At 43.7% G+C, this 27,685-nt stretch overlaps 1 protein-coding gene and 1 long non-coding RNA gene across 6 annotated transcripts in view; both read right to left on the minus strand.

Moving 5' to 3' along the window:
- LOC310832962 overlaps window positions 1-27,685 on the minus strand; it is a 184,813-nt gene that overhangs the window by 42,294 nt on the left and 114,834 nt on the right. The window lies entirely within an intron of this gene.
- EFCAB5 (EF-hand calcium binding domain 5) overlaps window positions 1,279-27,685 on the minus strand; it is a 47,138-nt gene continuing 20,731 nt past the window's right edge. For all 5 annotated transcript variants that reach the window (XM_083715011.1, XM_083715010.1, XM_083715013.1 and 2 more), the window contains 15 exons: window positions 24,769-24,868; window positions 23,610-24,359; window positions 21,142-21,228; window positions 20,939-21,031; window positions 19,920-20,134; window positions 18,731-18,887; window positions 16,523-16,812; window positions 14,691-14,863; window positions 12,708-12,936; window positions 12,329-12,481; window positions 9,727-9,833; window positions 5,161-5,414; window positions 3,831-4,063; window positions 3,639-3,735; window positions 1,279-2,133 (listed from right to left, as the gene is read on the minus strand). In XM_083715011.1, coding sequence (XP_083571137.1) covers window positions 1,907-2,133; window positions 3,639-3,735; window positions 3,831-4,063; window positions 5,161-5,414; window positions 9,727-9,833; window positions 12,329-12,481; window positions 12,708-12,936; window positions 14,691-14,863; window positions 16,523-16,812; window positions 18,731-18,887; window positions 19,920-20,134; window positions 20,939-21,031; window positions 21,142-21,228; window positions 23,610-24,359; window positions 24,769-24,868 — 3,165 coding nt within the window. In that variant the 3' untranslated portion in view covers window positions 1,279-1,906. The remainder of the gene's footprint in view (window positions 2,134-3,638; window positions 3,736-3,830; window positions 4,064-5,160; window positions 5,415-9,726; window positions 9,834-12,328; window positions 12,482-12,707; window positions 12,937-14,690; window positions 14,864-16,522; window positions 16,813-18,730; window positions 18,888-19,919; window positions 20,135-20,938; window positions 21,032-21,141; window positions 21,229-23,609; window positions 24,360-24,768; window positions 24,869-27,685) is intronic.

Here is a 27,685-nt window from a genome sequence, read left to right on the forward strand (position 1 = left end):
TTTTGTAGATTGTAATTGTTTTACTAATTTTCTAATTATATTTTATGAATTATGCTGTACTTGTGATGTTCAAATATATTGTTGTTCTTTACTGTTTGTAAGCCACTTTGAGAAAGATTTGAATGGAAAGCAGTATAGAAATACAATAAATCAATACCCATATAACAATTCAATAAAAACCATTCAAAAATTAGCTCAAACGTTCCACTAAACATTACAAAAGGATATTTTCCTAACTGCTAACATAATCCTGGTGGCATTATTAGTATTATTAGTAGTGTTAAAACAACTATGCTTGCCATGAGGAAATGTGCACAAGAATAAGGGTGCTTTTATTATTATTATTATTATTATTATTATTATTTAAAAACCCTGTTTATCATGGGGAAAACAAGTCTATACAAGATAAAGTGTGCATTGTTGTTTATTAATTTAGAACACCCATTCTTGTAATGATGCAAAAAATGTGTGCAAGCTTAAATGTTTGATATTATTATTATGTACTTCAAAATTTCTAAAATCTACAGTTGGGCAATACCTTTATTAGGATGAACCAAAATGTCCACAGGAGTGGCAAGCTTTCGGTTTTGCCAACGAACTTTTGTTTCATCTGACAACAAAGATAATATGCTTCTTGCTTCAGAAATACTGCTTTTACCTTATGAGAATTTAACTCATAGAATAACCAGTTGATTGAAACATGAGTAATTGATTTTAAGATTTATGGGTTCCATGCCTAATATGCCTAATACTCTGCCTAGTTTTTGACCTCACAGTGAGGTTTACAACGAAACAAGAACCTGAACCCAGGACCAACACAACACTGTCCATTCCAGTATACAAATTCATTTGTATGTGCATTGAGGTGCCTTTCAGGTAGTCCATAGCCTCATCTGTCGCTTACCCTTTAAAGATGCATCATGTAGACATATACAAACATCTCCAACCCTCTTTTTTTATTAGAAAAAGCTATTTGTATTAGTGCAGAATTGCTGGTGAACGAATTCTGAGCTGACAAAGACCTTTTGGTATCAATATTTTGCTAAGGACACTGTTCCCAGGAACATCATTGCAAAGTGCTTGAAATGTCACCCCCATGGCCCCCTGCAGATATTCACTTGCTGTTGTTCAAGCATCAGATAATCAGAGGAATCACAAATTGTAATAACACTGTAATCAATTTATCAGGCAACGTTAAAAGCAACCTATAATCTCAAATTACAGAATATTAGGTAGATATGCCATTGTTTTTTGTCGGCTAAAGAACGGAGAGAAAACTTTTAATTTCCCCAAATTTTATTAAAAAAAGATTCTGCTGAAAGATAAATTATTGCAAAGATGGAATCTTGCATCAGAACACTGAAAAGTGTTGTCACCTCAGGCTCTAGCCAATGGAAAAGCTCTTAGTTGCCTTAAAATGAGAGCGTAGGTGTGCTTCCCCTTGGGAACAAGTGAAACACAAACTGTCCCTTCATCATGTCAAGCTTAAAATGACTTCAAAAAAGCCACTTCAGAAAGAAGAGCTTTCCTAAATACACAATTTAATTTTGAAGCTCTTTTCTCCTTCTGCCTGCTGCTCTTTTTAATCATTGGTGAATTGTGTAAACTTGAAAGAGGTACAAGTTGTAATTTCCCTTCCCTCTAATCCCCCCCCCCTCTGCTGTCAGAATTAAATGGAAGCTGGGAGCAATCCACCTGGCCCCTGAAGGTCACTTTATTCCACCTATTGCATCAGAACATTTACCTCTGAACATTTTTAAGGCTCTTATCTAGCTTGACAAAGAAGTGTACTGGTAATTTCACATCCAAAAGCACATGGACACACTCGACAAGCACCAACTATGAATAAAAGGGGGTGTTTAAAAATTCTCTAAATGCTTTTTTTTTTTTAAATCACAAAACAATTTTAAACTAAAGGAATGGCAAAAGTGTAGTTTGTGTTTGCCGAAATCTGAGATGACCTAAGCGACCGAGACAGGGTGGGAGTGATGAGAGCTGTAGATGATGTTGCCATGCTCTGACGATGCTGAAGTTTCTTTGCCAGCTCTATTAATGATAGGCAGGTGTTCACCCAGTTGTAGAGATACTCCATTGGAGCTGAGCGAAACTTCCACACAGCTTTTCTGTGTGCACCTAATTGAAATTTTAAAAAATCACAACATGCTAGTTGGCATACATATTCCAGGTCTACCATTGCATGATTCAGCAAATATGTCTGGTGTCATGTGCTATCCCTTTGTGCATATCCTCACAAAAATTAATCATTGGTGTACCCATAGCTTTATGACCATGATGTTTCACTTGACTGATTTCCACTTTTGACTGTGACCTCATGCCCTCCTTCCAGTTCTGCTCTTCAGGACCTTGTGGGAAATAATGATTCCTGGGACTTGCTGGTGCATGCACAAAACCTTGTGTACGAAGATTTAGATCCCATTTAGTGAGTTTCTCATCAACAACTACCAGGAATGGACATTATGGTGGATTGTTGAGTTGTTGGTTGGGGCTCTCGCATGGATTATGGTTGCACATTAAATCAGCTGCTAACAGCATTATGCATTAAGGTCTGTATAGTTGGGATGCAGTCTCAAAATGAGTTTTCCTTAAATGTGGTTAGAGTTTGCAAGCTATGGCACTCCTAATTTACAGCTGCATCATGACTTGAGTCGGTATGCCCACCAGGAGGAAAAGCAAGACTGGGAGAAAAGCATGGCTTTGGTTCTTAAATCGAAAATATAGTGAATGTTTTCAGTCACATTTGAAGTTCAGAACAAAGTTAGCTGTATGAACAAAAGGTAGAATGAAATCTGAATCCAAAGCATAATGTAAAAGCACATTTGAAGCACATCCAATCCCCTCAAAGAATTATGGGCATTGTAGATTGTTAAGGGTTGCTGGGAACCCCGTGAGGGGTAAACTATGATGCTCAGAATTCTTTGAGGGAGGAAATATGCTTCAAATGTGCTTTGGAAATACAGGGTATATACCCATCTCAATTGTAGTAGTGGAAGAGCAAGCCTTGAATACAGAGAGCCATGAATAAAGTATACAGTGGCTTTTGTGTGAATTAGGAATTAAGGTTTTAAGTTTCCCTTCTGGTTTTTTTTGCTACTCTGTTGTCCCAACTAGGCACAGCTATCTTACAGAATTACCTGCTACAAGATGTGGTCACTACAGCCATTAACTTTGATAGTTTTCAAACTCATGGAAGATAAGACTACCATTGGAAACTAGTCATGATGGCAGTGCTCTCTACTGTCATAGGCTTGCCATTTGTCAAGAATTTCATGGACATAGATGGTATTGCCCTCGTAAACAGCATCCAGACAGAAAATGCTGAAATGTTCGGGAATATCCAGATGTACGGCAGCCCATGTCGGCAGTGTTGATTATCACAATTTTTTTTAAGCTCAACAACTTTTGATGTTCACTTTTTGAAATAAGGCAACCCTATACTGAACAGCAGTGGGAGAGAACTATGATCCCCATGTCCTGTTTGTAGACGTCCTATAGGTGTCCTTTTGCCCAGGGTGGGAAATCGGATGTTGGACTATATAGACCTTTGACTTCATCCAGCAGAGTTCTTATGTCAATCCCATCAGGCAGTTCCACAATTATGTAAAATATAATACACTTACCATGGAGGCAATTGTACAGAGTCTCTGGTCGAACCTCCACATAGGCAGCAGTTGGGTCAAAGTAGCAAATGTTTTCAATAAGTTCTCCATCAATTTTCTGTAGTGCAAGTAACATAAATGTTAGAAGGTTTATGAGAAAAACATGAAGAGTGGCTGGGGAATCTGGGATTCATGCTTTTTCAGGATTCTCACCTCTATGCAACAATTCCAGTCCTCAACCTCCTGCGTACCAGCCCACTGGGGGTACAAAATCAGCAGTGCACACTTAACTATTGTATGCACTAGGCTGGGTGGCTTCTCAAAGCACCTTATTTCACTGAAGGAAGAGAAAGGGTCGAGATTCCAGATGCAATTCTGTAACTCCTGCAGCATGAATCGGTAGAAGAGGACTCCCCCACGCCTCCAGTCCCCCACATACTCTGCCTCTGGAATGAAATGACAAGCCAACATTTGAATAATTAGCCTTTAAGTAAAGGGGGCAGGGAGGGGTAGCTGCCCCCCATCAATAAAAATCAATAGAAATACATAGCTAACTGAGGTTCTGCCCCCCCCCCAACAAAAGGCCTGCCCCTCCTAACAAAAACACTCACGTTTAAGGCTATAGAAACACTGGAAGCTGCTTTATACCAAGTTGGACCATTGGTATAATTTAGCTCAGTGTTTTCTGCACTTACTGGCAACAGTTGTCCCAAGTTTCTCTCGCCCTACCTGGAGATACTGTTGGGGATTAAACCTGGGATTTTCTGCATGCAAAGCAGACACTATACCACTGAGCTGTGTAGAGGCACAGATCTGTTTAGATTGTGGCCTTATATGACTTCAGACCATACCCTGGGGGAAAAAGTGAAGCATCTCCAGCGCAAACTGCCAATCTACATAGATGCTCTGAGTACCTAGGGAACCATTCCTATAGGAACTTTGAATCATTTTATGTTACTTTAAATTCTGCTTGGAATATATATAAGAAGAACACACTTGCACTGTCCACAGACTTGCCGTTTTTAACTTGTTGGCTCACAATGGATACAGTACCCTGATGCAAAATTAAAACAGCTCTCCAGTTGCACACTCTTGCTTTGAGATTGTAAAACATGTTTCAAGGCTTGATTCCATTTATCAGCTCCAGAATCTTTGGGTTAAGATGTTGTAAAGTAAAAAAAAAAAAAAAGGATAGGGTCCTAATCATGTGCATAGTACATTTTCCTCACCATTAAGAAACCACAGCTTGTCTACATGCATCTGAAATTAGCAAATAGGACTTCCAGGTCTCAGAGGATGAAATTTTCTGGTAACCCTACCTCTCTTTTTAGAAATTAACTAAAGCAAATTTTGTTACTGGTGGTGCTGGAAGTTTTATTCCAATAATCCTAATCCCACAGTTTCAACCAGCAATATAGCCAAGTCTGTCTGACTTCCTGTCCCTGCTCCCATTTTCTTTGAATATGCTCTGGAGACAATCTTGAATCTTTTTGACTACCACCAGCACCAGTAGAATTTTTCTGCTATCTAAGGTGCAGAATACCCAAGACGTAGAATGGATCTTTCTCTCCAGAATCTTCTTTCAGGATCTCACAAACGGCAGCCTGTATTGTCCGCAGCATCTTCTGCAGGTCTCTGTGCTCACAGGTTGGTAGCTTTGGGCGGCCTCCAAGGTTGACGTCAAACACTGCAATGGCCTGGCCCATCTGATTCCTCAGAGGAACTGCGATACGATGTTCTTCAAACACAAACGTGGTAACCACCACTGAACAGTCTATGCACTTGAACAGGTAATCTCTAAAACAAAAGAGATGACCAATGTTAATATCACAGACTCTACATCATTGTGTCTGCTCCTGCATCAATTGCTATATGAAGCCATGAGGACATAAGAAGAGCATTGCTGGATCAGGCCAAAGGCCCATGTAGTCCAACATCCTTTGCTCTCAGTGACCAAACAGATACTGAACTCGAGTGTAACAGCCCAGTCCACACTTGTGATTTATGAAAGCTGGTATCTTGCCTCTGACACTGGAGGCAGACCATAGCCACTGTGGCTAGTAGCCAAGGATAGCCTTATCCTCCATTAATTTGTCTAATCTTCTTTTAAGCCATCAAAGTTAGTGACAGTCATTACATCTCAAAGCAAATTCTACAGTGTGAATAAATACTTTCTTTTGTCTGTCCTAAATCTTAGAACCTTAAGCTTCATTTGATGCCCCCAGTGGTTTCTAGTATTATGAGAGGGATAAAAATCTCTCCCGTGTTACTTCCCCAACAAGCAGGTTCATTGGATGACCCGACTGAGATCCTGGACTTTGAGGGACAAAAACTTTCTTCCCACTTTCTGCAGACCATGCATAATTTTTTATACACGTTTATCATGTCCCCCTTTCACTCGTCTTTTTTCTAAATTAAAAAGTCTCAAATGTTGCAATCTTTGCTCATAGGGTAGTTGCTCCAACCCACTTGATCATTTTGGTTGCCGTTTTCTGAACATTTCCCAGCTCTACAATATCCTTTGCTCCAGCCAACCTGCTGTTGTAGAAGCTGTTTGACACAAACCTAAAGTAAATGTTGAGCATACAAAGCTTGTTGTATGGTACTTTCTGCCTTGTGATCTAGCAAGGATGGCAGATGAGCACTCTTGGGATGTGTTCATGCTCTTGTTTCCTCTGAATCCAATGTGCTGTTTTGGGAAGTGGCACACACACACAAAGTTAGCCACAATACATATTGTTGGCATCAGTTTGTCTTAGGAGACAATGGAGGAGTGTAGTGTGGCTGTAGAGACCAATATGGGAGAGACATGTCACATGTTTAATGAAATACTGCATTTTGATGTGTTTTTCACCAAACCAGCTTCAATCCAAATAGGGGGTGGGGTGACATTGCTGTATGGTTATGTGTACACAGCCCTAGAGTCCCCACTGTAACTTCCTCTCCCACCATGGTACAATCTGCAGTGAGACTTGGCCAGCTGTGCTAGGCTGCAAGATAAGAACAACTTCCTTTGTAGAATTTAACAAAAAGCAGGGGACTCCAAAGGCATGCAGACAACTCTTTGGCTAAGTTCAACCCCTTTGGAAAGCTGCATTGAACAAATAAGCCTGTGGAGTTGTGGCTAAGAAAATTAAGAGTATTTGATAAGAACTGAAGTAACAATGTGGTTTACTTTGGAAGATGAGTATGTTGCCTCTCGAGAAAGCCAGGCAAGTGTTCAGAGCTGCCAAACCACAACTTCATTACTCCAAAGGAGACTATTGAAGTCCATGCAACCCAACAGCAACCCCAAATACTAAGCCCAGGATGTGGAAGCGAGTGCCATGAAATGGGCTGATTTTTGGTGCGGTAACCAGTGGGGGAGCCATGGACAAAGAAGCACAATTTCCCTCAAACCAGTAATCAAATGGAGACAGAGCCCCATGTTCATACAGAGTTTCATCTGACAACACCCACAACAAGGGCCTCAAGCATTCTTTGGCACCCAGATTGCAACCAGTATGTTTACAATGTCGCAGGAACCGCCCCCCAATCATTCAGTTTGTACAAACTTCACACACACACACTCTCACACACTACATATGCTACGCTTCTGTTATAAATTCATAAAAAATCAACCATACATCAGATCTGCACTGTTCCACTTTTATTTTACTCCATGAAGGAAGGACTACAAAATGGGGAAGGTTTGATACAGGCCAGCCATAATCCCTTAACCATACCAGCACATACACAGGAGGCCCTGCCCAGTTGCTATGCCAATCCTGATGGTCCTAAATAGAAGACCATCAAAATCACAAAGAACTTGCATACGGGAGTGGATTCAGCACGGACTGGACAATGATCAGCTCTTCCCTCTGGAGGCAGGAAACTGCAAGCTCCCATTTGTCACCTGGAAAGTACTCATGGGGAGGGGGGGAAAGGAGGAACCAGCCAGGTGACAGGACACTCAGGTTACCACCACAACTCCTCCCTCAACCCCTCCTTTTTGTGATGTAGTTGTGATGTAGTCTTAGGGGTGTAGTTTGAGGGATTAGTAACTAATAAAAGTTGGGTCTTCTTTTGTTCTGGGCTTCCATTTTGCTTAATCTTGTTGTGGGTGGGAGTCCTGTTGCAACAGTATTCAATAAAGGCCAAGCCTACAGGCTGCTATTTTGCTCCAAGTTATCCTGGTTGGTGTCTTTGTTTTTGTCCAAGGGAGCCCTCGGATTTTTCCGTTAACAATAAGCAGACAACAATCCAGATTCTCCAAACAAAATGTATACTGTGCTTTTCACCAATATTATCAGGGACCAGAAGTTAGAGGTGGGGACTCTGGAGCTGAAAGGGAAGGGAGTACAGGGCCAGCCCCAGAGGTGCTGCTACCAGAAGAATATGTGGGGCCAGTGTCCCCTCCCCAGCACAAATGAAGGATGTGGTACTGCCATCTTCTGATTCAGAGGTTTCCACTGCGGAAGACCCTAGACGACCTGAGCCTCCCCTTCTTCGTCGCAGTAATGAGGCATCTAATCATAAGCCTGCATTTTTTATCAAAGCTTCTATATTTTGATCAGGGCCTGAATCTTAAAATGAGCTTAAAGATTTTCAAATGTTTCATGCCAGGCAGAAGACTAAAAAACCTTGGCAAAATGTTTTTCCTCCTAAGACAAGGGGGCCCCCTGATTTATAGCAGAAAACAATTCTCAAAGTCATAAAAAGGAAATTACAGGCTGAGAGCGAGGACACTGACCTTGCATGTTACAGAAGATAAAAAAAAGCAGAGATAAACAAATTAAGGGTTGGTAAATAGTAAAATAACACCATGTGTCTCCCAGTAAAATGAGCCATATCTTCTTCCTAAGGTTAAAAAGGCCAAGAGCAGTGAAAAAGGCAACTGGCTTGGCTGGAGAAGAAGAAGCTTCTTTCTATTTTTATTTTGAGGCTGGAAACTGTTCCTTCCTTTTCACTTTGAGAAGGTTTAATTCTTTTAAAAGGCTACCTATGATAATGTATGAAATATATTAGCTTAAATGTAATTATGCAAAGGATCTAGAAAGAAAGAAATGTTAAATTCTTATTTCATAGAGTCATATTGCAATAGGAGACCAGAAGGGCAAATGAGCCCAGCCTCCTGCCAGACAGGAGACGCCATCGAGCACTCCTGATATATAGTTGTCAGGCCTTTTTGTTTAGACGCCTTCAAATGAAGGAGATCTTTCAATGTTGATGTGAACTAAAGATCCTTGAAGATAAAAATTTAAGATTAACCATCTGTTTTGGAAGGCAATAGGGCAAGGAGGGCAAGAGGTGAGCTGGTAATTAAGATTCCTTGTTGAGACACATGTAAGATATATTACTACTTATTTGTCATTTATAGATGGAAGAATATATAGCTCTTTGTGTCCCATAAAAGGACAGAAGGAAATGGGTGTATCTTTTGTGATTGGTTCTAGCAAACAGCCAATAGGAATTTCAACCAGGCTGATTGGACAGAGGCAGCCAAAGGAGGAGCAAGGGGGCTGGATTAAGGAAATATAAGTGCTGGCCAGAATGGCAGGAGGCCAGGCCAGAGCTTGGTAACCATATACCACTGTGCCTCTCATTTATTTGTCTGACAAATAAATTACTATTTTAATTTCTCTATTGCTGCGTTGAATATTTCATTCCAGCTAAGCGTTAACCACAAGCAGGGTGCTACAGTAGGAAACTGCTGGGAAAAGGCTACATTTTGCAGCTCTGGTGGTGCCAACCATCAGGCTGCACCTGCTGCTATTACTATACAAAAGGGCTCAGTTTCAGCTTGTTCCTTCAGACTTTTGGGCTTCCCAGAGCCTCACCTGAACCTTGTCCTCTCTTACATCCTGGCTGCACCTCACCTCACAGCAAGGCAGGCAAAATAGAGTGGCTGGGGAGGGAATGCTTACACTTCCATGTGTGCTGCATTCATGAGGCAATCATACATGTGCCTCTGTGTGGCTGGAAACATTTTAAGAACCCACCACATGGTGGCTAATCACATCATTAATGTAACATATAATTAGGCCCTTTATATTGTAAATCATTTTGAGCTGCCATGGCAAAAAAAGGGGACCAATACATTTAAAATAATGATGATAATAAAGCTCACCTGAATATGTTATCTCTTCTTCTGACCACAGGACCTGGAGGGAGATGGACCTCCAGCGGCTCATTCTGATTTGCAGTCATTACTTTACGCAAGGTATAGTCATGCATCTTGAAAAGAGAAAATGCAAAGAGCTTGCCAGGTGGGAAACACCTCAAGAACAGATGTGTAAATATTTTGGGAGGGGAGAAAGACTAAAAAATTATGAGGGACAGTACAGATTATTGGCCAGTGAATCATAGGAAGCTAACTTTGCCAGGTCAGACTGTTTGCTCACCTAGACTAGTACTGTGCACTCTGATTGGCAGCAGCTCTCCAAGGTCCCAAGCAGAAATGCCTGGGATGGAACCTGGAGCTTTCTGCATACATATAAATAGGGGTAAGGGAATCTGTCGATTTTGGTTTCTCTCCGTTTCTCATTTTCCCCATCTTCAGTTCTCTACATTTCCACATCAGCTTGCATTTTAAAAAGAGTTTATGAAAATTCATCAGTATTTACCATACTTCTCCATGTATATGACTAGGATTTTTAATTTAAAAATATGTGAAAAACTGTGGGTCATCTTATACACGGGGAAATCTTCCCTCTATTTTCTTAAATTGGAGTCCTAAAAATAGGGGGCATCTTAAACATGGGGGCATCCTATACACGGAAATATATGGTAAGTACAAATTTATCCTAATACACATATTTTCTATGCAATTTTGCTTAATGTACTCATTTTTGCAAAGCATTCCCCCCTAATATAATGCATTTGTGTATGCTATTTTCATTAATATAGACATTTTTATGTACAGTTTGCATATTCATCCTTGTACACATCACTTAGCTGGAAAGCTGCAGTGCAAAATTAAGAGGAGTGAGAATTTCAAATGATGGCTGCTTTTCGGTTTTGCATTGTTTCAAAAAGTGCAAACTGGGTAGGTTTGTGTTTAAATGCTAACTGAATGCTAGTGTTTGAACAGAGCAGAACCAGATTTAGTTTGTTCATAAGAAAATGTTTCACTGAAACTGGGGTGGAAGAACAATAAACTGCCAGGGCCACAGGTTCTAGTCTAACATGCTACAGCACACATTGCTTAAGTGAGAATGGCCAAAGGCTCACCACCTGCTAAGTTGTGAGAACATTTGCTAAGTGCCCCAAAATGCTGAGCCCTTATGCCAGCCTTGGATACTATCAATGAAGGGGTTCTTTTGGGCTCAGCTTGTCATTGGGTTATGTGGCTACTACAAACCCTGGAGGCTGGGTGTGATAGAAGTTGTAGTCTAGAATATCCGGAGGGCACCAGGTTGCTGCCAAAAGCGTGATACCATCTTGATATCAAAGGATGCCTCTTGCAAAGTAGGAATTTAATCTTCAGTCCCTTGAAGAAGAGTTAAGTAATGCATCAGCTCCACCTGCTGATAGCCTAAGGACTAACCACAGAAGACCTTTGCATCAACTTTACATTGGTTTTTTTGCACAAAGCCTTTGGTAGGACCATCAGACACAATGGAGATGTTTCTTGTACTTCTTTTCAAGACTTTTATTTAGAAGTTTTCAGGAGAAGTGCATATTGCCATGACTCTAAGCTGCATTTCATAATGCAAAGAGGAGCAACAACAGTCAAGATGATATCTGAAAAAGTGTGCATGCACACAAAAGCTCATACCAATAACAAACTTAGTTGGTCTCTAAGGTGCTACTGGAAGGAATTTTTTTGTTTTTGTTTCGACTACGGCAGACCAACATGGCTACCTACCTTGAGTCAAGATGAAGTTCCTCTTGTCAGGAACCTTGGAGTCTAGCAACAGATGGGAGTATAACCAATTAACCACCCCAGTCTGTAGTTCACTGTATTAAACCCAACTCCACCCATGAGCTAAGAAGCTGGTGCTGATGGTGTAATCTACATCCTGTGTCGCACCACAGTGGCGTCCCCTGCATTTTTAAAAGCCACAGAATGGGCAAGATGACGTTTACTTTCGGATTTGTTTTCTTGATCTCTGTTCTTGGGAAGTCTACCACCTTGGATATTCTGTATTCTGAAGAGAAGATCCGGGGTGATAAACATGTAGAGGCAGGGTGTGGAACAGACTTGGAAGGCCTCCTATGCCTAATACAGCACAGGCAGAAATTTAGCAGGTGAAGCTTTTTCCTAACGTGAAGATCAATGCCACAGGACCTGTAGTGAGTGTGGATTTTATCTGCTAAATGGCTGCCTGTCAAGTAATTGTTAGAGGCACCAGAGCCCACCACAGCCCTCTGGTGGTGTATGGGGGTAAGGTTGAGATTGTACCATTTGTTAGAAAAACGGTTCAGGAAGGGCTGTAACTTAGTGATGAAGCATCTGTTTCCCTGGAGAAGGTCCCGGTTATAATTTCCAGCGTCTCCACATAGACCTGGGAATGTCTCAAACCCTGGAGAGCCGCTGCCAGTCAGTGTAGTTAATGCTGAGATAGATGGACCCATGTTCTGACTCAGGATGAAGCAGCTCCCTATGTTCCTAAAAGAAAAAGACTGGGGGGGAAATATGAACAGAAAAGTCCCGCCCCCTTTTTGTGCTTTTCCTAAGTGCTCCACATACTTTATCTCAGTCCTCTTTGCAATTGCTAGCATATTACCCTGTCCTCGCCAGGCTCCATGAAGTATGTAGTGATGGTTTGAAGGTGCGACACACGGGTGAAGAGCCATCCCAGAGCCGTGATGATGACCTGCATGATACTTTCCTTGGTGCGGATGTGGTGGTAGGCTATGCTGAACGTGTTTGCAATCCCCTAGAGGATGAACACATGTTACAATTTGTTTGAAAACAATGTAAAATTTTAAAGCAGGAACGTTATCAAACTAAGCATATCAAAGGGGCTTTTGAAGCAGAGGACTCCTATAGGCAACGCCACTGCAATCACATACTCCAGAGGAATGAACATTGTTCACAGAATCCAGCCAGGCCCTCACGCAGTGACTGTGGCTGTCCCCTTGCAGCCTCCCTGCTGCCCTCACCTGATAGAAACGGATTTCGTGGGGCACAAAGATGGTTTTCTCGTTCTTGTCCTGGAGAGTGTCCAGACCAAGAACACCAAAGACTCTTCTTCGGATATCCTCAAGCGGCAGCACCAAGAAGGAGCCCTTCCTCTCTTCCAGGGGCCGATCCTGGTTCCAGAAGTGGATGTTTCCATGCAGCTGAACTCTGGGGACATGGATTGGCTTGTCGTCTAGTGCTGCTGCAAAGCTAAGAGAAAAAAGTGAAAAGAGGAAGAGGAGAAGCTTTCAGGAGTCAAGTGCCTAGGCAGAAAACATCATAGCAGCAGGCATGGGCAGGAATACTCCCAACATTCTCATTACAGGAAAGAGCAATTTGTTAGGGAAAATGGGTCTCGTCAGAAGAGGTCATCACTGAGAGTGCAAAATGCATTGCCTTCATATTTCCCATGTAATGGAGAGTGAATTTACACCTTCATTTTGCTGCTGTGGCACTTCCTTTCTCTTGCTTGAGTCTCTTGCTTAACCTCGAGATGAAAATGAATCGTGTTTCTGTTTGTAGTTATTCTTCTTCTGGGAAGTTTACCCAGCATAGTTGAACGCATCTACCTTGACCCCCAGGTTGATTTCTTGTGTATTTTGCATGAGAACAAGGGATAGGTTGATTTGTCAGTTTTGGTTTCTCTCCATTTCTATTTTTTTTTTCAGTCTTAAATTCAGTTCTCCACACTTCCACATCAGTTTGCATTTTTTTAATATAAAAAAGGCCTCATGAAAACTCATCTCCTAGTATACACATGTTTGTATCTAATGTTGCCTAATATGTACAAGTTTGCAATCAATTTCCCCTAATATAGTGCATCGTGTATGTTACTTTTACTAATATATGCATTTTTATGCACACTTTACCATAGTACAGGTATATACATGTTTTACACTTTCATTGCAAAATTCAGAGAAGTGCACATTTCAAACCATGGCTGCATTTCAGGTCTTGTGTTGCTTTGGAAACTCCAAACTAGGTAGGTTCACCTTTGAATGTGAACCAGTCCCTGTCCCTACGGATGACTCACAATTGGCATTAAATAATTTTGCTCCACTTTATCATTTATGATTTTTGAGGGAGACTTGGGAAGGAGGAGGCTTTTTGCTCTCTAATGTCTTTTCTGTTCTCAAGAGGTGATGTTTCTGTATTCACAGTGGAAAGCGCAATAAGACACTTTCCTCTTGCCTACAGAGGGTTAATGCTGTTTCTGTTATGCAACCCTCTGTTCTGACAATTGTTGTTGTTGTTTAGTCGTTTAGTCATGTCCAACTCTTTGTGACCCCATGGACCAGAGCTCGCCAGGCACTTCTGTCTTTCACTGCCTCCCACAGTTTAGTCAATAGGTGCTGCTAATTGTTCTGACAATAGGTGCTGCTAAGTAAAGGTAAAGGGACCCCTGACCATTAGGTCCAGTCGTGGCTGACTCTGGGGTTGCGGTGCTCATCTCGCTTTATTGGCCGAGGGAGCCGGCATACAGCTTCCGGGTCATGTGGCCAGCATGACTGAGCTGCTTCTGGCGAACCAGAGCAGCACACGGAAACGCCGTTGACCTTCCCGCCGGAGCGGTACTTATTTATCTACTTGCACTTTGACGTGCTTTTGAACTGCTAGGTTGGCAGGAGCAGGGACCAAGCATCGGGAGCTCACCCCGTCGCAGGGATTCGAACCGCCAACCTTCTGATTGGCAAGCCCTAGGCTCTGTGGTTTAACTCACAGCACCACCCATGTCCCTTATAGGTGCTGCTAATTGTCTCTTAAAGAATTTGTGATTATTTCCTAACTTTCAATTACAGATCCTACATGTTAAAATGCAGAACCAAAACTGCATGCTATGCTAAACACAGAAATATAATCACCCATACTGAATGTGCAGTCTTTCCCACACTTAAGCCTTATTTTATTTCAGAAGCAAATGATCACCCAAGAAAAAGAAACAGCTTTGTGGGTGTTTTTCTTACCTGACTCCTTCCATATCCATGAAAAGTGATTGGTTTAGGACATACGGAGCATCATCCTCTGTGCATGCTACATAGTGTAGGAGAACATCTCCTCGCTCTGGGGAAACCAAGTTATATTCCAAAAGGGCGATATAAGCACTGATCTTCTTGGTGTCTCCATGGGCATCTGTGTCCTGCAGGTGAAAGGCAGATGCCTCAGCCAGTCATCTTTATACACATGCCCCATGCTCCTGGCTAGCCCTCATTTACATGGAACTCATTCTGTTTCTCCCCAAGTCTGCATGCTTATTCATTTGCAACCATTTCATAGGCATGCAAGTCCCACTGCTTTTTGTGGGATTCATCATACAATTGCAGAGTTGGAAGGGATCCCAGGGGTCATCTAGTTTAGCCCCTGCACTACAGGAATCTCAACTGGATCATACATGACAGGTGGCCATCCAGCCTGGGCTTAAAAACCTGTATGTGCAAGTTGAGGTTCTGACAACATGTCAGCAGGTGAATGACACTGGGGACTATCCCACAATTTAATAGAATTGTTAAGAAGGTCAAAACCTAACCTCTTGTAACAAGCCAGTCATATCGAGTCCTGCCCTCTGGGGCAACAGGGAATATGTATCTGCTCTTTTCTATGTGACACAGTTCTTCAAGTATTTCAACAGCGCTATTATAATCTACCTCAGTTTTCTCCAGGCCAAACATAGTCCACTTCCTTCAGACTTCTTTTCACAAGACTTACTGTCCAAATGTCCATCTTTATTGCCCTCCTCTGTTTGTGTTTTGTCTACATCCTTCTTAGAACGGCAGACCCCATAACTGGGCACAGAACTCCAGTTGTTTGAATACAATAATGTGTCTTCACTGCTAAGAGGAATCACAGGAGCATGAATCTGTCTCAGTACCTGAGTTTGCCACAAACTTGACATGAGCCAACAGTGTGACGCAGCAGCTAAAAAAGCCAATGCAATTCTGGGCTGCATCAATAGGAGTATAGCATCTAGATCAAGGGAAGTAATAGTGCCACTGTATTCTGCTCAGGTCAGACCTCACCTGGAGTACTGTGTCCAGTTCTGGGCACCACAGTTCAAGAAGGACACTGACAAACTGGAACGTGTCCAGAGGAGGGCAACCAAAATGGTCAAAGGCCTGGAAACGATGCCTTATGAGGAACGGCTAAGGGAGCTGGGCATGTTTAGCCTGGAGAAGAGGAGGTTAAGGGGTGATATGATAGCCATGTTCAAATATATAAAAGGATGTCACATAGAGGAGGGAGAAAGGTTGTTTTCTGCTGCTCCAGAGAAGCGGACACGGAGCAATGGATCCAAACTACAAGAAAGAAGATTCCACCTAAACATTAGGAAGAACTTCCTGACAGTAAGAGCTGTTCGACAGTGGAATTTGCTGCCAAGGAGTGTGGTGGAGTCTCCTTCTTTGGAGGTCTTTAAGCAGAGGCTTGACAACCATATGTCAGGAGTGCTCTGATGGTGTTTCCTGCTTGGCAGGGGGTTGGACTCGATGGCCCTTGTGGCCTCTTCCAACTCTATGATTCTATGATTCTATGATTCTATTCTAATGCCATTGCTGGTTCAGACCAAGGTTTACCTAGCCCAGCACTCTGCCAGTATTTGGCTAAAAGTCGACTGCATCTCTTTGTTTCTCTCCAGTTATATAAGCCCAGTGATAGCTACCGGGAACATAGAGGTGTAATTTTCCTACCATTTGGTCCTTGATTCAACTGCCTTCCATCAATGCAGCTAATCTTCCCCGAAATGGAAAACCCCAAAACACATTGGCCTTTCCATGTAGGGAAAGACTGTGGCAGAAACACTCACCCGACAAAGAACCTTGAATAGGACATCATACACCGGTTTGATGCACCCGCCATTAGTCACGGCTGCGTGCTCCATCTTGAGCAGCCACTTCCTCCGCGCGCTGCCTCGCAATCGCTCTGTGTGGGTTCGCTCCACCGCCATCATGAGAAACTCCACGATGTTATCCAGCAGTTCGTCTTCGTCGCCGGTGAGCTCAGATACAACCAGCTCCATGTAGGTTTGGAAGTCTCTTTGGGATAACTTCACAATCCCGCTGGGATGCCACTGGGGTATGGGGAGCTGCAGCTTGGCTGCGCAGGTAGCAAAAAACAATGGCAGGATCAGGCAGGACCACATGCCCACCTTTCCCCTAGTCCATTCTTCACACCAGTTCCCTTCAGATGTCAAGAAGGGACAGATCCAATAGTTTTTAACAGTAGGCAGGTGCTTGTTCTCCTTTGTTTTTTGGTTCGTTATGAAAAGTGTGTACCCCACCCTTCAGCCATGTGGTCAGGATGGTGACCACATGGCTGAAGGGATGGTGACTACAACAGTGGCAACCTACATCTTGTGGCCATTGTTCCTTCCCCCCAAACTTGGATCACACAGTGTGGTCATTTACTTCTTATTTTGAGGCTTTGAAAAATAGCTACAGATTTTAATACTCCTATTTTGACCGGGTTGTTGGGAACAACTTGGGCCTTGAATTTAACTTTATAGAAAACAGGGGTGGGGGGGTGAATCTTAACTTCTCACGCTTGATGTTTTGGGAAGGAGCCATAATTCAGTGATAAGAGCACCCTCTTTTCATGCAGAAGGTCCTGGGTTTGGTCCACACATTTCCAGTTAAAGGACCTTAAGAAGTAAGGGTGGGGAAGACCTTTTTCTGCCTGGAACCTTGAAAAGCCTTTGTCAATAGGAAATACTGAATGGTCTGACCTAGTAGTGACTTGCTGTCTTTATCCGCATATGACTTCTTGCTGCTAATATACTTTTGCACACAAGAGGGAGCTCTTGTACAGTTTTTCCAAATTGTTGTTTTTCAAAGAAAAGTTCTCAATAGGAAGTGCAGAAAAAGAGACAATAAATAGAAAAACCTTATTATTCTCTCTTTTGGCCTATGCAGTTCTCTATGGAACATTGCCGGGCTTCCATTTTTTATTTCATGCACAAGTAAAAATTGTGGGGATCCCAGGAATGGAAAGAAAAGCTTCCAGGTGTTTGGTATATCAAGTGAACAGAAAATCAACAGAGGAAAAAATAGAAATGTGAAATCTGTTGTTAATGGCATATGTCTGTGATCAATATGTATAATGAGGTTAAAGGGCAAGATGATGAATGGGGGACTTTTAGGAAAACAAAGTATTTGAGCAAGATAAAGTCTTCTTCAAATATTCAAGGCCCAGTCAGTTTTATGGGCAATGAGAATTAAGGGCTGGATCAGGGCAGCTATCCTGTTTCTGTGCCTCTTGGAGCAAAGGGCAGCTGAGTGACCCTGTCAGTACTGATATCATATGGCAGGCAAAACATCTTTCAGCTTCAGGATTTGCCATAGTTGTTAGCTCACATCTAATTATCCCATTTAAGTTTTTCTCACAATAAACTTTTTGACATTGATAGACCCAGGTTACTCTTGTTCATTAATTTCAGTGGGTCTATTCTGAGTAAAACTTAGTTGAATACCACCCTAAAACAAGAGTTATTAAATCTGTATATAAAAAACAGGATCTATGTTAAATCACCATGAACACAATGTTTAAAACTGATCACAGCAGATGCTATTTATTGATTTGTTCTGATAATTTTGTGGGGAGGTTATATGATAAAATGTCAAGCAATTTTTATCCTACACTTTCGAGTACCTTTCCCCATCATTTTCCTAACTGCAAAGGCCTGGTTTTGTTTTATTTTCTGAAGCAGCTTCATTGTGCTATGTTCCAGATCCACTCTAATGCAACCTGAATTTGCCCCTATGCGACTGAATCTGGTGTGGAAAGTAGTGACAGTCTGGAAGGAGCATCACTCTTTTTATTTTCTGGGTGGAAAGCATGTTCTCCTCAGCAGATCTTAAAGGCTGTTCATTTGGGTGAAGGCGATGCTCCCCTACTAAGCCTTCAAGGTGCCACAAGGCTTTTTGCCCTTGCTGCTGCAACCGAGATGAAGGCTACAGCTGAACCAAGCTGAGATGGTTCAGTAGCAAACTAAGGTAGCAGAAAGCCTTTCTCCTACCTTTGTTTAATGCCTCTTGCTCCATCCCTTCCTTAAAGGTGGACAGAACAGCATCCACTTCCTGCATGTCCAAGAACCCAGAGCATTCATTATCCCATTTCTCAAAGAGCGCAGCCAAGAGGAGCTGTTGCCGGACCAAGAAAGAATTCTGGTGGATCTGATAAAGGCAGAAGGCAAAGAAAAAGGAACGCACATCACCAGTTGCAGTGGTTCATGGGCACAAGCTCAGCAGATATGCATAAATAACAAACTCATGAAACTTGGTGGTTGAAAAAGCTTGGAGATGGACTGGAATGTGCTGAGCTCTGACAATATGTGGCTCGTGGCAGGAATGGGGAATTTGTAGCTGGACTCCAGTTCCAATCAGGGTCAGCCCCCCTGTGAGATAGGGTGAGGCAGTTGCCTCAGGTGGCAGATAGAGGACAGTTGGCAGGGTCCCTGAGAAATGCTTTGTGCCACCTCCTGCACTTGTTGCCCACTGCTGCTGCTGCCACTACCTGTTCCTCTCTGGCCTACTTTTTCTCCCCTGTCACCTTCAGTGGTAAAAACAAAAAAAAAAATTCCTTCCAGTAGCACCTTAAAGACCAACTAAGTCAGTTCTTGGTATGAGCTTTCGTGTGCATGCACACTTCTTCAGATACACTGAAACAGAAGTTGGGCCTATCTGAAGAAGTGTGCATGCACACGAAAGCTCATACCAAGAACTGACTTAGTTGGTCTTTAAGGTGCTACTGGAAGGATTTTTTTTTTGTTTTGACTATGGCAGACCAACACGGCTACCTATCTGTAACCTTCAGTGGTAGTGATGGAGGCCAGCTTTGGCAAGTGGCTTCAGAGAGTGTGTGTCATTTTCTGCTTTCCCTCAAGAGGCAAAATGTCCTTAGACATGCCTGACTCCTACCCTCCCTAGCCATTCAGCCTGCCAGTTTGGGTTGATGAGAGTTGGCCTACAACAACATCTGGAGGGCTACACAATCCCCACCAGTGGCTTATGGGTTTGCATAAGGGTACTTGCAAAAAAAACCACAGACCCTTCGCAGGCCCAGAGAAGCATCCCAGATGCATATAATGAGGACCATTGTCTTTTTCACTGCATGGATTTTAGCCAGACTCCACACAGGTGATTTGTGTCCTGCTTCATTGAACAATAACCCAAGAAAATGTTTTGGGAAATGCTGCTGCTGCTTACTCTCTCCATCTGCCTGATCTTCTCTTTCTCGGTTTGCACGTAACCTTCCTTCACAAACTCCACAAGCCTCTTCACATTTGACAGTGTCGTTTCTTCGCCAACAAAGGTCTCCATGAGCTGCACAAACTGTGGCGGGTTGAGGGACTCCTTGTCAAAGCTGCTTATGGTAGACGGGGGCCCACGGGCCTGGATTTCTATCATATTCATGCGCAGGTCTAGAAGAAAGGAGGGAAGGTTACATCCTGTGCAATACAGATTTGAAGCTGTGGGTGTTTTCAGGGCTCAACAAGTGAAAATAAGTAAGCAGAAGAGCCCACGGTCCCTTTTCCAGGTGTAAGCAGCAGCATGTCATTGGCCCAATAATAATGTATTAGTGGTGGGTTTATACTGGACCATCCACACATTAGTCTGCTTTATTAGATGTTCTGTGATGCATCCCCAATGTTACAGCATCATCAAAATCTGGAGGGGCGCTCTCATACCACAGTGTAAAAAAAGCAAGGCAAAAAAATTACCAGAACGTTTGTGGAATAAAATGTTACAGGATCTCAGCAAGAAGTTATGGGACATGCACTGTTTGGAAATGAAGCAGTATGCCCACCCTGGAAATTCTGTAAGTTCCATATCGAAAGCAGGATCATGTATGACAGTCTGGATGTCATCGTGAGCACAGATAATCATGAATGCTTTTGCTGTTCACAGCTCCCATTCTGAAATTCACCACTTTCCACTAGTTATGTGCATTTCTGTACAACTTACTTGGCTGGAGAACAGCATTGCAAAATTTGGAGAAGTGTGAATTCTTAAGGTTGGCTGTGTTTTGGTTTGTGCATTGTTTCAGAAAGTGCAAGCATGGTAGGTTTGCCTTTAAATGTGAACTGAATTAGATTTCACCCCCATCCCTACTCACAAGCAAAGTCCTTTTTGTCAAAGAAATGGACTACAGGGGCATTCCTGTGAACGAACTCCTGCGTAGCCTGAACCAGATTACTTTATGGTGCTCTAATAAAACATCACACCTGGAAACCTGGTGCTTTCGTTGTTCCAGTCCTCCCGGATTTCCTTGCCATAGTCGGTGTACACGAAGGACAGGTCAGCAGTCTGAAGGTCACCTGCAGGAAGGGGAGGCAACACAAAACAGGCTGCTAAAGAGGCCGAGCTTCGACAGCTACATGCAGACTATAGAAACAGGATGTTGAAGAATGCTGATGGGTGCAATCACCTGACCATATCTTTCCATATATCTTCTGAGGTGCCTTTTCACATGTCTCGCTGTCTAGCCCACTGGGCATTGAGAGCAAATCTGAAACTAAGAGAGGAAGAAAACAATGTTTGTGAATAGGCAAGGATGGAAGACCAAGATGAAGCCCCAAAAGCAGAAGCTAGCCAGAGCTAGTCGCATGATAAAGCTACTTGAGATTGCAGGACAGTTCTGAATTGCGGAAGGGATGTGTGTGTGTGTTTCAATGCTGGCACTTTTGTGCATTGCTCTGGACAGATGTTAAGCTCATGTAAACTGTGGTTTACATTTGCACCTCACTGCCGTGATTTCTTTCTGAGCTAAAAAGATGCAGCCAGATCTGTAGCATCTTAATCACTTCTCTCTTTAGCATTTAAAATGAGCATTTGGTTCAGCTTGTAGCAAACGTGTCCCTTTCGTATCCTCCTGTCTCCACCCCCCATGTGAAAGTATAAGCATCTCTGAACTCCCAGCTCCAGCTTTCCTCATGTCCTGGGACTCTCCACACCTTTGCCCCCTACCCGGATCCAGTGCAGCCTGCCTTGTTTACCCTGAGGCTTGGTGAGCCCCATTAGGATGGCGTAGCAAGCCTTCTGTGATGACGTGGCAGGCCTGTTTAGGAGCAGCAGGGAAGGGCCATCATGGCCAGCAGTGTTAACACTCTAAAAAGGGTGGAGAAGCCCTCAGGTGAGCCCAGCAGCGGCTCTTCCTTGACTGAGTAGCATGAGCCATGATCACTGACCTGGAAATGTTGAAGGAAATGATCATAAAGTGATCCCTGCTATCAGAGACGGCAATCTGCCTCCTTCATGGTCCTTGTTTAATCATTACTCAACACTTGGCCCCTAGCTAGTGATTCCATGTTTCTTTTTCACTTATAATATTTTGGAGCAAACAGGAGCCTTAAAGATGGTGTGATCTGCCCTGGTGTGTGATGAAATGCTTAATTTTTATATCTGCATTTGTTTTAAGCATTTATATGGGGCAGGATACTCTGAACACACAATACCAATTCCAGCATAACTGAACTGACTACCAGTTAGTTTCTGGGCTTAAACTGAAGTGCTGGTTTTGAACTATAAAGCTTTATGGGGCTCAGGATCCCAAATAACTCCAAAACCACCTCTCCCCACATGAACCAAGCCAGACCTTGCAAGAATCAGCTGAGGCACTTCTCCCTGGTGGCTCCTGACTGTAGAACGCTCTCCTCAGGGAGGCTCATGCAACACTATATTTACCTATTCTTAGGTGTCAGACAAAAACATCCCTTTTTACTTGGGCTTTTGGCCCTTGGGATCATGTGAATGTCTGCTTTTTCTAATAAGTGGTGATCAGGACTATGTAGCTTTGAGATCTAAATCAGAGAAGGATACTCTGCAGCTGCTCATTTGTGCACAGAACACACACCGCCTTGAATTGTTGTGACTCAAAGAGCATGGATATGTGCATGTTATTTATTTATTTTAAGCTGTTTTCATTAACTACCTGTGGGCACTCTTGTTGAACAAAACATTCTGGTTGAACAAATCCAATTGATGAGCCACACCTTGAGTTAAGCATGCATAAAGCAGCTCTGAGAACAGGCCAAAATGAAGCTCTGATCTGAGTGATGGTTGTGGGGAGGTAAGGGACCGAGTAGTGTTTTGTTTCTTTAAGGACTCATCCACACTTCCTTTTGTGCCACATTGCTAGGCACAGGTCTGGGTCGCAGTGGAGTTTTTCGTTTGTGCGTGTCCTGGCACTTCGCCCACAAATCGCAGCAAATGGCAATCAGGTTTCCCCTGGATTGCCGTTTGCTCCAATTCAGTGGTAAAACACATGTTTTCACAGGGAAAGCTCTGGGACAAAAATATATACCGGTATATGCTCAGACGTGGACCTAGAAAGCCCAGACCTGTGACTAGAAAGCAGAGCAGAGGTCAGTGTGGATGAGCCCTGGGTGTCTCTCTTGCCTTCCCAGCCTGTTTCCATACAAATGCAAAAGCTCATGAAAGGTGGTCATTATCAGAAACCGTCACCTCAAATGTTCTTGGCATCTGAAGCTACCTCAGCTGATCCTAAAACAATCCAGAATGTATCCATTTATTAGCCAGCAGCAGGAGCACAACAAAGCCTTTGCCTGTGGGTGTGCAGTGCACAGATGTTTGAGCTCCATACAGTAGATATGGTATAAGCAGGCTTCCCAGTATGGTCTTCTCTGATAAGGTTTGGCTTAGCATATTGTTTGACCCGGGCTCATGGTTAAGTTCTCCCATCCCTGCTAAACACAAGCAGTCTGACCTGCTATAAAGCGCGTTCCTGGGTTGGACTGAATGAGACTGCCTGTCATTTCTGATGCCCTCAGGCTCTGCAACCCTTGGTTTAATTGCTACTGAAGTGCAAGGCGTTCATCAACCCATGGGAGACCAGCACATAAACCCAACACTGCTTCACAGCAGAACACACTGTACCTGAAAGCTTCTGTCCTGGCCGTTTGCTTGGACCTGGCACACCTTCGCTGCTCCTGTGCAGCTGCCCCCGACTGCCTGGCTCTGGCTCCTTTCCCGGCTCCTCCTGAGCTGCCGCGGTTTCTGCACTGCTTTGCTCTGCAGCAGCACCTTGACCCTCTAAGCCAGGCTCTTGGCCAGGGCCCAGTTCTTTGTTCTGTGTCTGCTGAAGCCCAGATTGCATGTTAAAGAGGGAAGCAGGAGCAGAGCTTCTGGGCTGTGGATTCCTGTCAGCCTCCAGGGTTTCCACAGGTAGCGCTGGTTCTGATACCCGGGTGGTTACAGGCACCACGTCTTTGCCAATGGGTACAACAGTTTCTTGGGCGGCTGACTCTGCAGCTGCTGTGGCCGCTGGATCTTGTTCCCCCTGAAGTGCTGCTACGCCAGATCCGGGCTCTGCAGATGGCATTTCTGCCTGATCCTGGAGGGCTGTTGCTAGAACGATATCACCCTCCTCTCCTGTGTGGCTGGCCTCTTGCTCCAGCCGGGCTTTCTCTTGGCCAGCAGCTGCAGACCCCTCAGGGGCCTCTTCAGGTGCAGTCATCTCCATGTCAGACAGGATGTCTTTCAAGAGCAGCTTGAGGGCAATGGATTCCTCAGATAATCCAAGTTCACCCGATGGGATGTTGAGGCTAGACCTCTCCGAAATTTGCTCATCTTCCATATTCCCCCAAAACTCAGCTACCTCTATATCGTCCAGTTCTATAATTGGCCCTAGGATAAGAAAGGGTGGTGCTGTTGATATACCCTGAAACTGGAAGCAGGGTACGGAAATGGAGGATTACTATTAATAATAATAATAATTGCTAGTTACCAAGGTCTCCAAGCAACCTCCACTTATAAACATAAACATACTAGACCATTAAAATTTGTATAAAACATAGATATGATGAACCAACCCAGACCCTGCAATTGCCATATGAGGTCCTTCTTTCTGTGCCCCCTCCATGAGAGGTTTGGAGGGTGAAAATATAAGAAGGGGCCTTTTCTGTGGTAGCTCCCTGCTTGTGGAATGCTCTCCCCAAGGAGGCCCGCCTGGTGCCATCATTTTATATCTTCAGACACCAGGCAAAAACTTTCCTCTATAACCAGGTCTTTGCCCTTTAATTAACAGCAGCCTTACATTTCTTGGGGTCGAGGAATCCCTTCTTGTGCTGTGGGGAGCAGTTGTAGAAGAAGACCTCCAGTAAAGATAATATCCTCTGTCTGTCCAAGAGCCCCACCTAGGAAAGAGGAGCACAGACATACCTTTAAGCCTTGCCAGTTCCTACTGAGTTCTAGGTCGTTCATGTACAGTACTACAAAAACCAAATTGGACGGCCTGTGAAATCAGAGTTGTTCCCAAATGGGGGGAAATCCTCCATTTTACAGAGAGGGTGGTGGAAAAGTAGATCACTGAAGTTGGAACGCAAGCTCTGAACTACACAGGGGTTCAAGGGCAGGAAAGAATCTTATGGAAACAGAACACCCAACTTAAAACATTTGAAATATATATTTGAAACCCTATTTTAAATGCTGCTGCTAAAGTAATTCACACATCTCAAGTCACTAAATGTTTGCTCAAATCAAAGGGGCTTACAGCATCTCCAGAAAATGCTAAGCAAGATGAAATCTACAAATAAAGGCTAAACTAGACCTGATCTTAAGAGTGTTACTTCACACCAGTTTAAAAACAAAAAAAAACAAAACAAAAAAAAACACACCATTCAGTGGAAGATGCAGAAGAGTGCAATTTTTGTCAGGACCGTGGCACGGGAGGAAAAGGTTAAATTAAAATACCTCCCCTCACTGCATACAGCAGCCTTCACATAACCTGGACTCCGCCAGGCTTGCTAGTAGTTTACAGTTCTTTGTGTTGCTGTGATCTGAAGTGGTATTTTTAGTATCAACTTATGATGGTGGTATCAGTAAGAATTCACCCTTGATCAGACCAAAGAACCATCGAATTGAGCATCTGGTTTCCTAATGAGCTCACAAACAGGTCCTGAAGGTCCAGCTTTCTCTCTCTCCCCCCCATCTAGTGCCTTGAGATAGACTGCTTCTGAGAATGGAGGTTTATTCACTTATGATATTTATGCTCCACCTTTCTTCTGATGAGCTCATGGTGGCATATGCAGTTCTCCCCCCTGCACATTATCCTCACAGCAACCCTGTGAGGTAGGTTAGGCTGAGAGAGATGGTGACTGGCCCACAGGTCACTCAGACACTTTGGTCCTAGTCCACTTAGGACCTTAATCATGGCTGATAACAGTTGATAGCCAATGCGCTGTGAATCTGAGCCACTTTTTGCTCTCCAGGGCTCTGCTTTTATGCTCTGTGGCTCAGGCTCTGAATACGCTCTGGGCATGTAGTTCTTATCTTAAACAGATTCCAGGCACCCCCTGGAAGCAGCCTGTCTCTTATCTCGGAGGGACAGGAAAATAATCAGCAGGCCTCACTGCCTTGTGGCAAGGAGCAGCACAAGGGAGTCCTTCTCTCCCAGGGAGAGGGCAAAGAGATGACAAAGGCAGGAAAACTCTAGAGGAAACAAGGGCAGAAAATGGAGGGGAAACACATGGTTAAAGGAAAGGAAAGCAGCCCCAAAGGAACGTGGCTTTTCACGGTTCCAGTTCTGCAGTCTCTTTCCCATTATAGCACAGCGTGGTGGTTCACCAGGTGCAAATCTGAAAAACCATAAATGAAACAGATTTCTTTCTTTCTTTCTTTCTTTCTTTCTTTCTTTCTTTCTTTCTTTCTTTCTCTTTCTCCCCCCACTTTTCTCTGAGGAGCTCAAGGTGGCATACATGGCTCTCCTCCACATTTAATCCCCATAACAACCCTCTGAGGTACGTGAGGCTGAGAGGCCATGACTGGCCCAAGGTGAGCTTCATGGCTGAGTGGGGAGATTTGAACTCTAGTCTCCCAGGTCCTAGTCCGACACTCTAACCACTAGGCCACGCTGGCTCTTTTTGGGAAACAACTGCAAGTTAAACTCTGTGAGCTGGATGGCTGTAAGGCTGGCAGCTGCCGAGCAATTTGCTTTTGTGTCGCTTTCCCCTTGTACTGACGAAGGGGAACAAATGGTTGGAGTTGGCCGTTGAGAGCTGGCAAGAGGCCCAAGATGGCTGGATGGTAGCCAAGCTCCTTACAAACAGCAAGTAGAAGTGACAGCAGCACCTGGGGAAGGGGCAGGACTGATGAGAGGCAGCTGTCTTCCTTGCTTTAGTCCAGCCTTTGCCAACCTGGGGCCCTCCAAACACTTTGGACTACAACTCCCATCAAAACCAGCCAGCTGCCTGCTATGGCTGTGACCTGAGGCTCTTGCATTGAGGACAGGGCATGTAGGGTGTCAGAAGAAGGGATTGGGGTGGGGAGTAGAAATTTCTTCAGACTTCCTGAACTGCTTCACAAACTGGAATGCAAGCATCCTTTGAAATCCAGCCTTCTCTGAATGCAACATTGCACTTCTCCAGCCAAACAATGCATATTCCCCACCAAAGGAAAAACGTTCATGTGAAAACGTTAGAGTGAGAACAATGTACAAAATGCATAGCGATAGGCGAAAATGCACCTGTTGGGTGAAATGCAAATAAATTTTAATGCAGAATTCAAAAAACACACACACAAAAAACCCCAAACTGATGTGGAAATGGGGAGAAGTCAATTTAAGACAGGAAGAATTAGAGTTTCTGTTTGTTTCATCCATCCCTAGAGAAAACTTGACTGGCAGATTGTGATCCTGGCAAATGGGTCAGTGGGATTCAAGGCAACTGACTTGCTTGCCAGAGGCTCAAAGGCTTGAACTGGGAAGCTGAGACCAGAGGCGGATTTAGAGGAGTGCGACTGGTTCAGTTGCACTGGGAGGAGATCCGTGAGGGTGCTGTAGTAGGCGCCACAACTATGATGTAGAACGGAAAGTGAGTGGTGGAAGGGTGGAAAATTTTGGCATTGTACAGAGTCCCTCTGAAATTTGAAACCCCCCAGGTCCACCACTGCTGGGATGTAGCCTAGGAAGCCAGCTAGGACTGTGTGCCTCAGAGTTCTTTTTTAGATACAACATG

Source organism: Podarcis gaigeae (genome assembly GCF_964106915.1).
Source record: "Podarcis gaigeae genome assembly, chromosome: 15".
Classification (NCBI taxonomy): Eukaryota; Metazoa; Chordata; class Lepidosauria; order Squamata; family Lacertidae; genus Podarcis; species Podarcis gaigeae.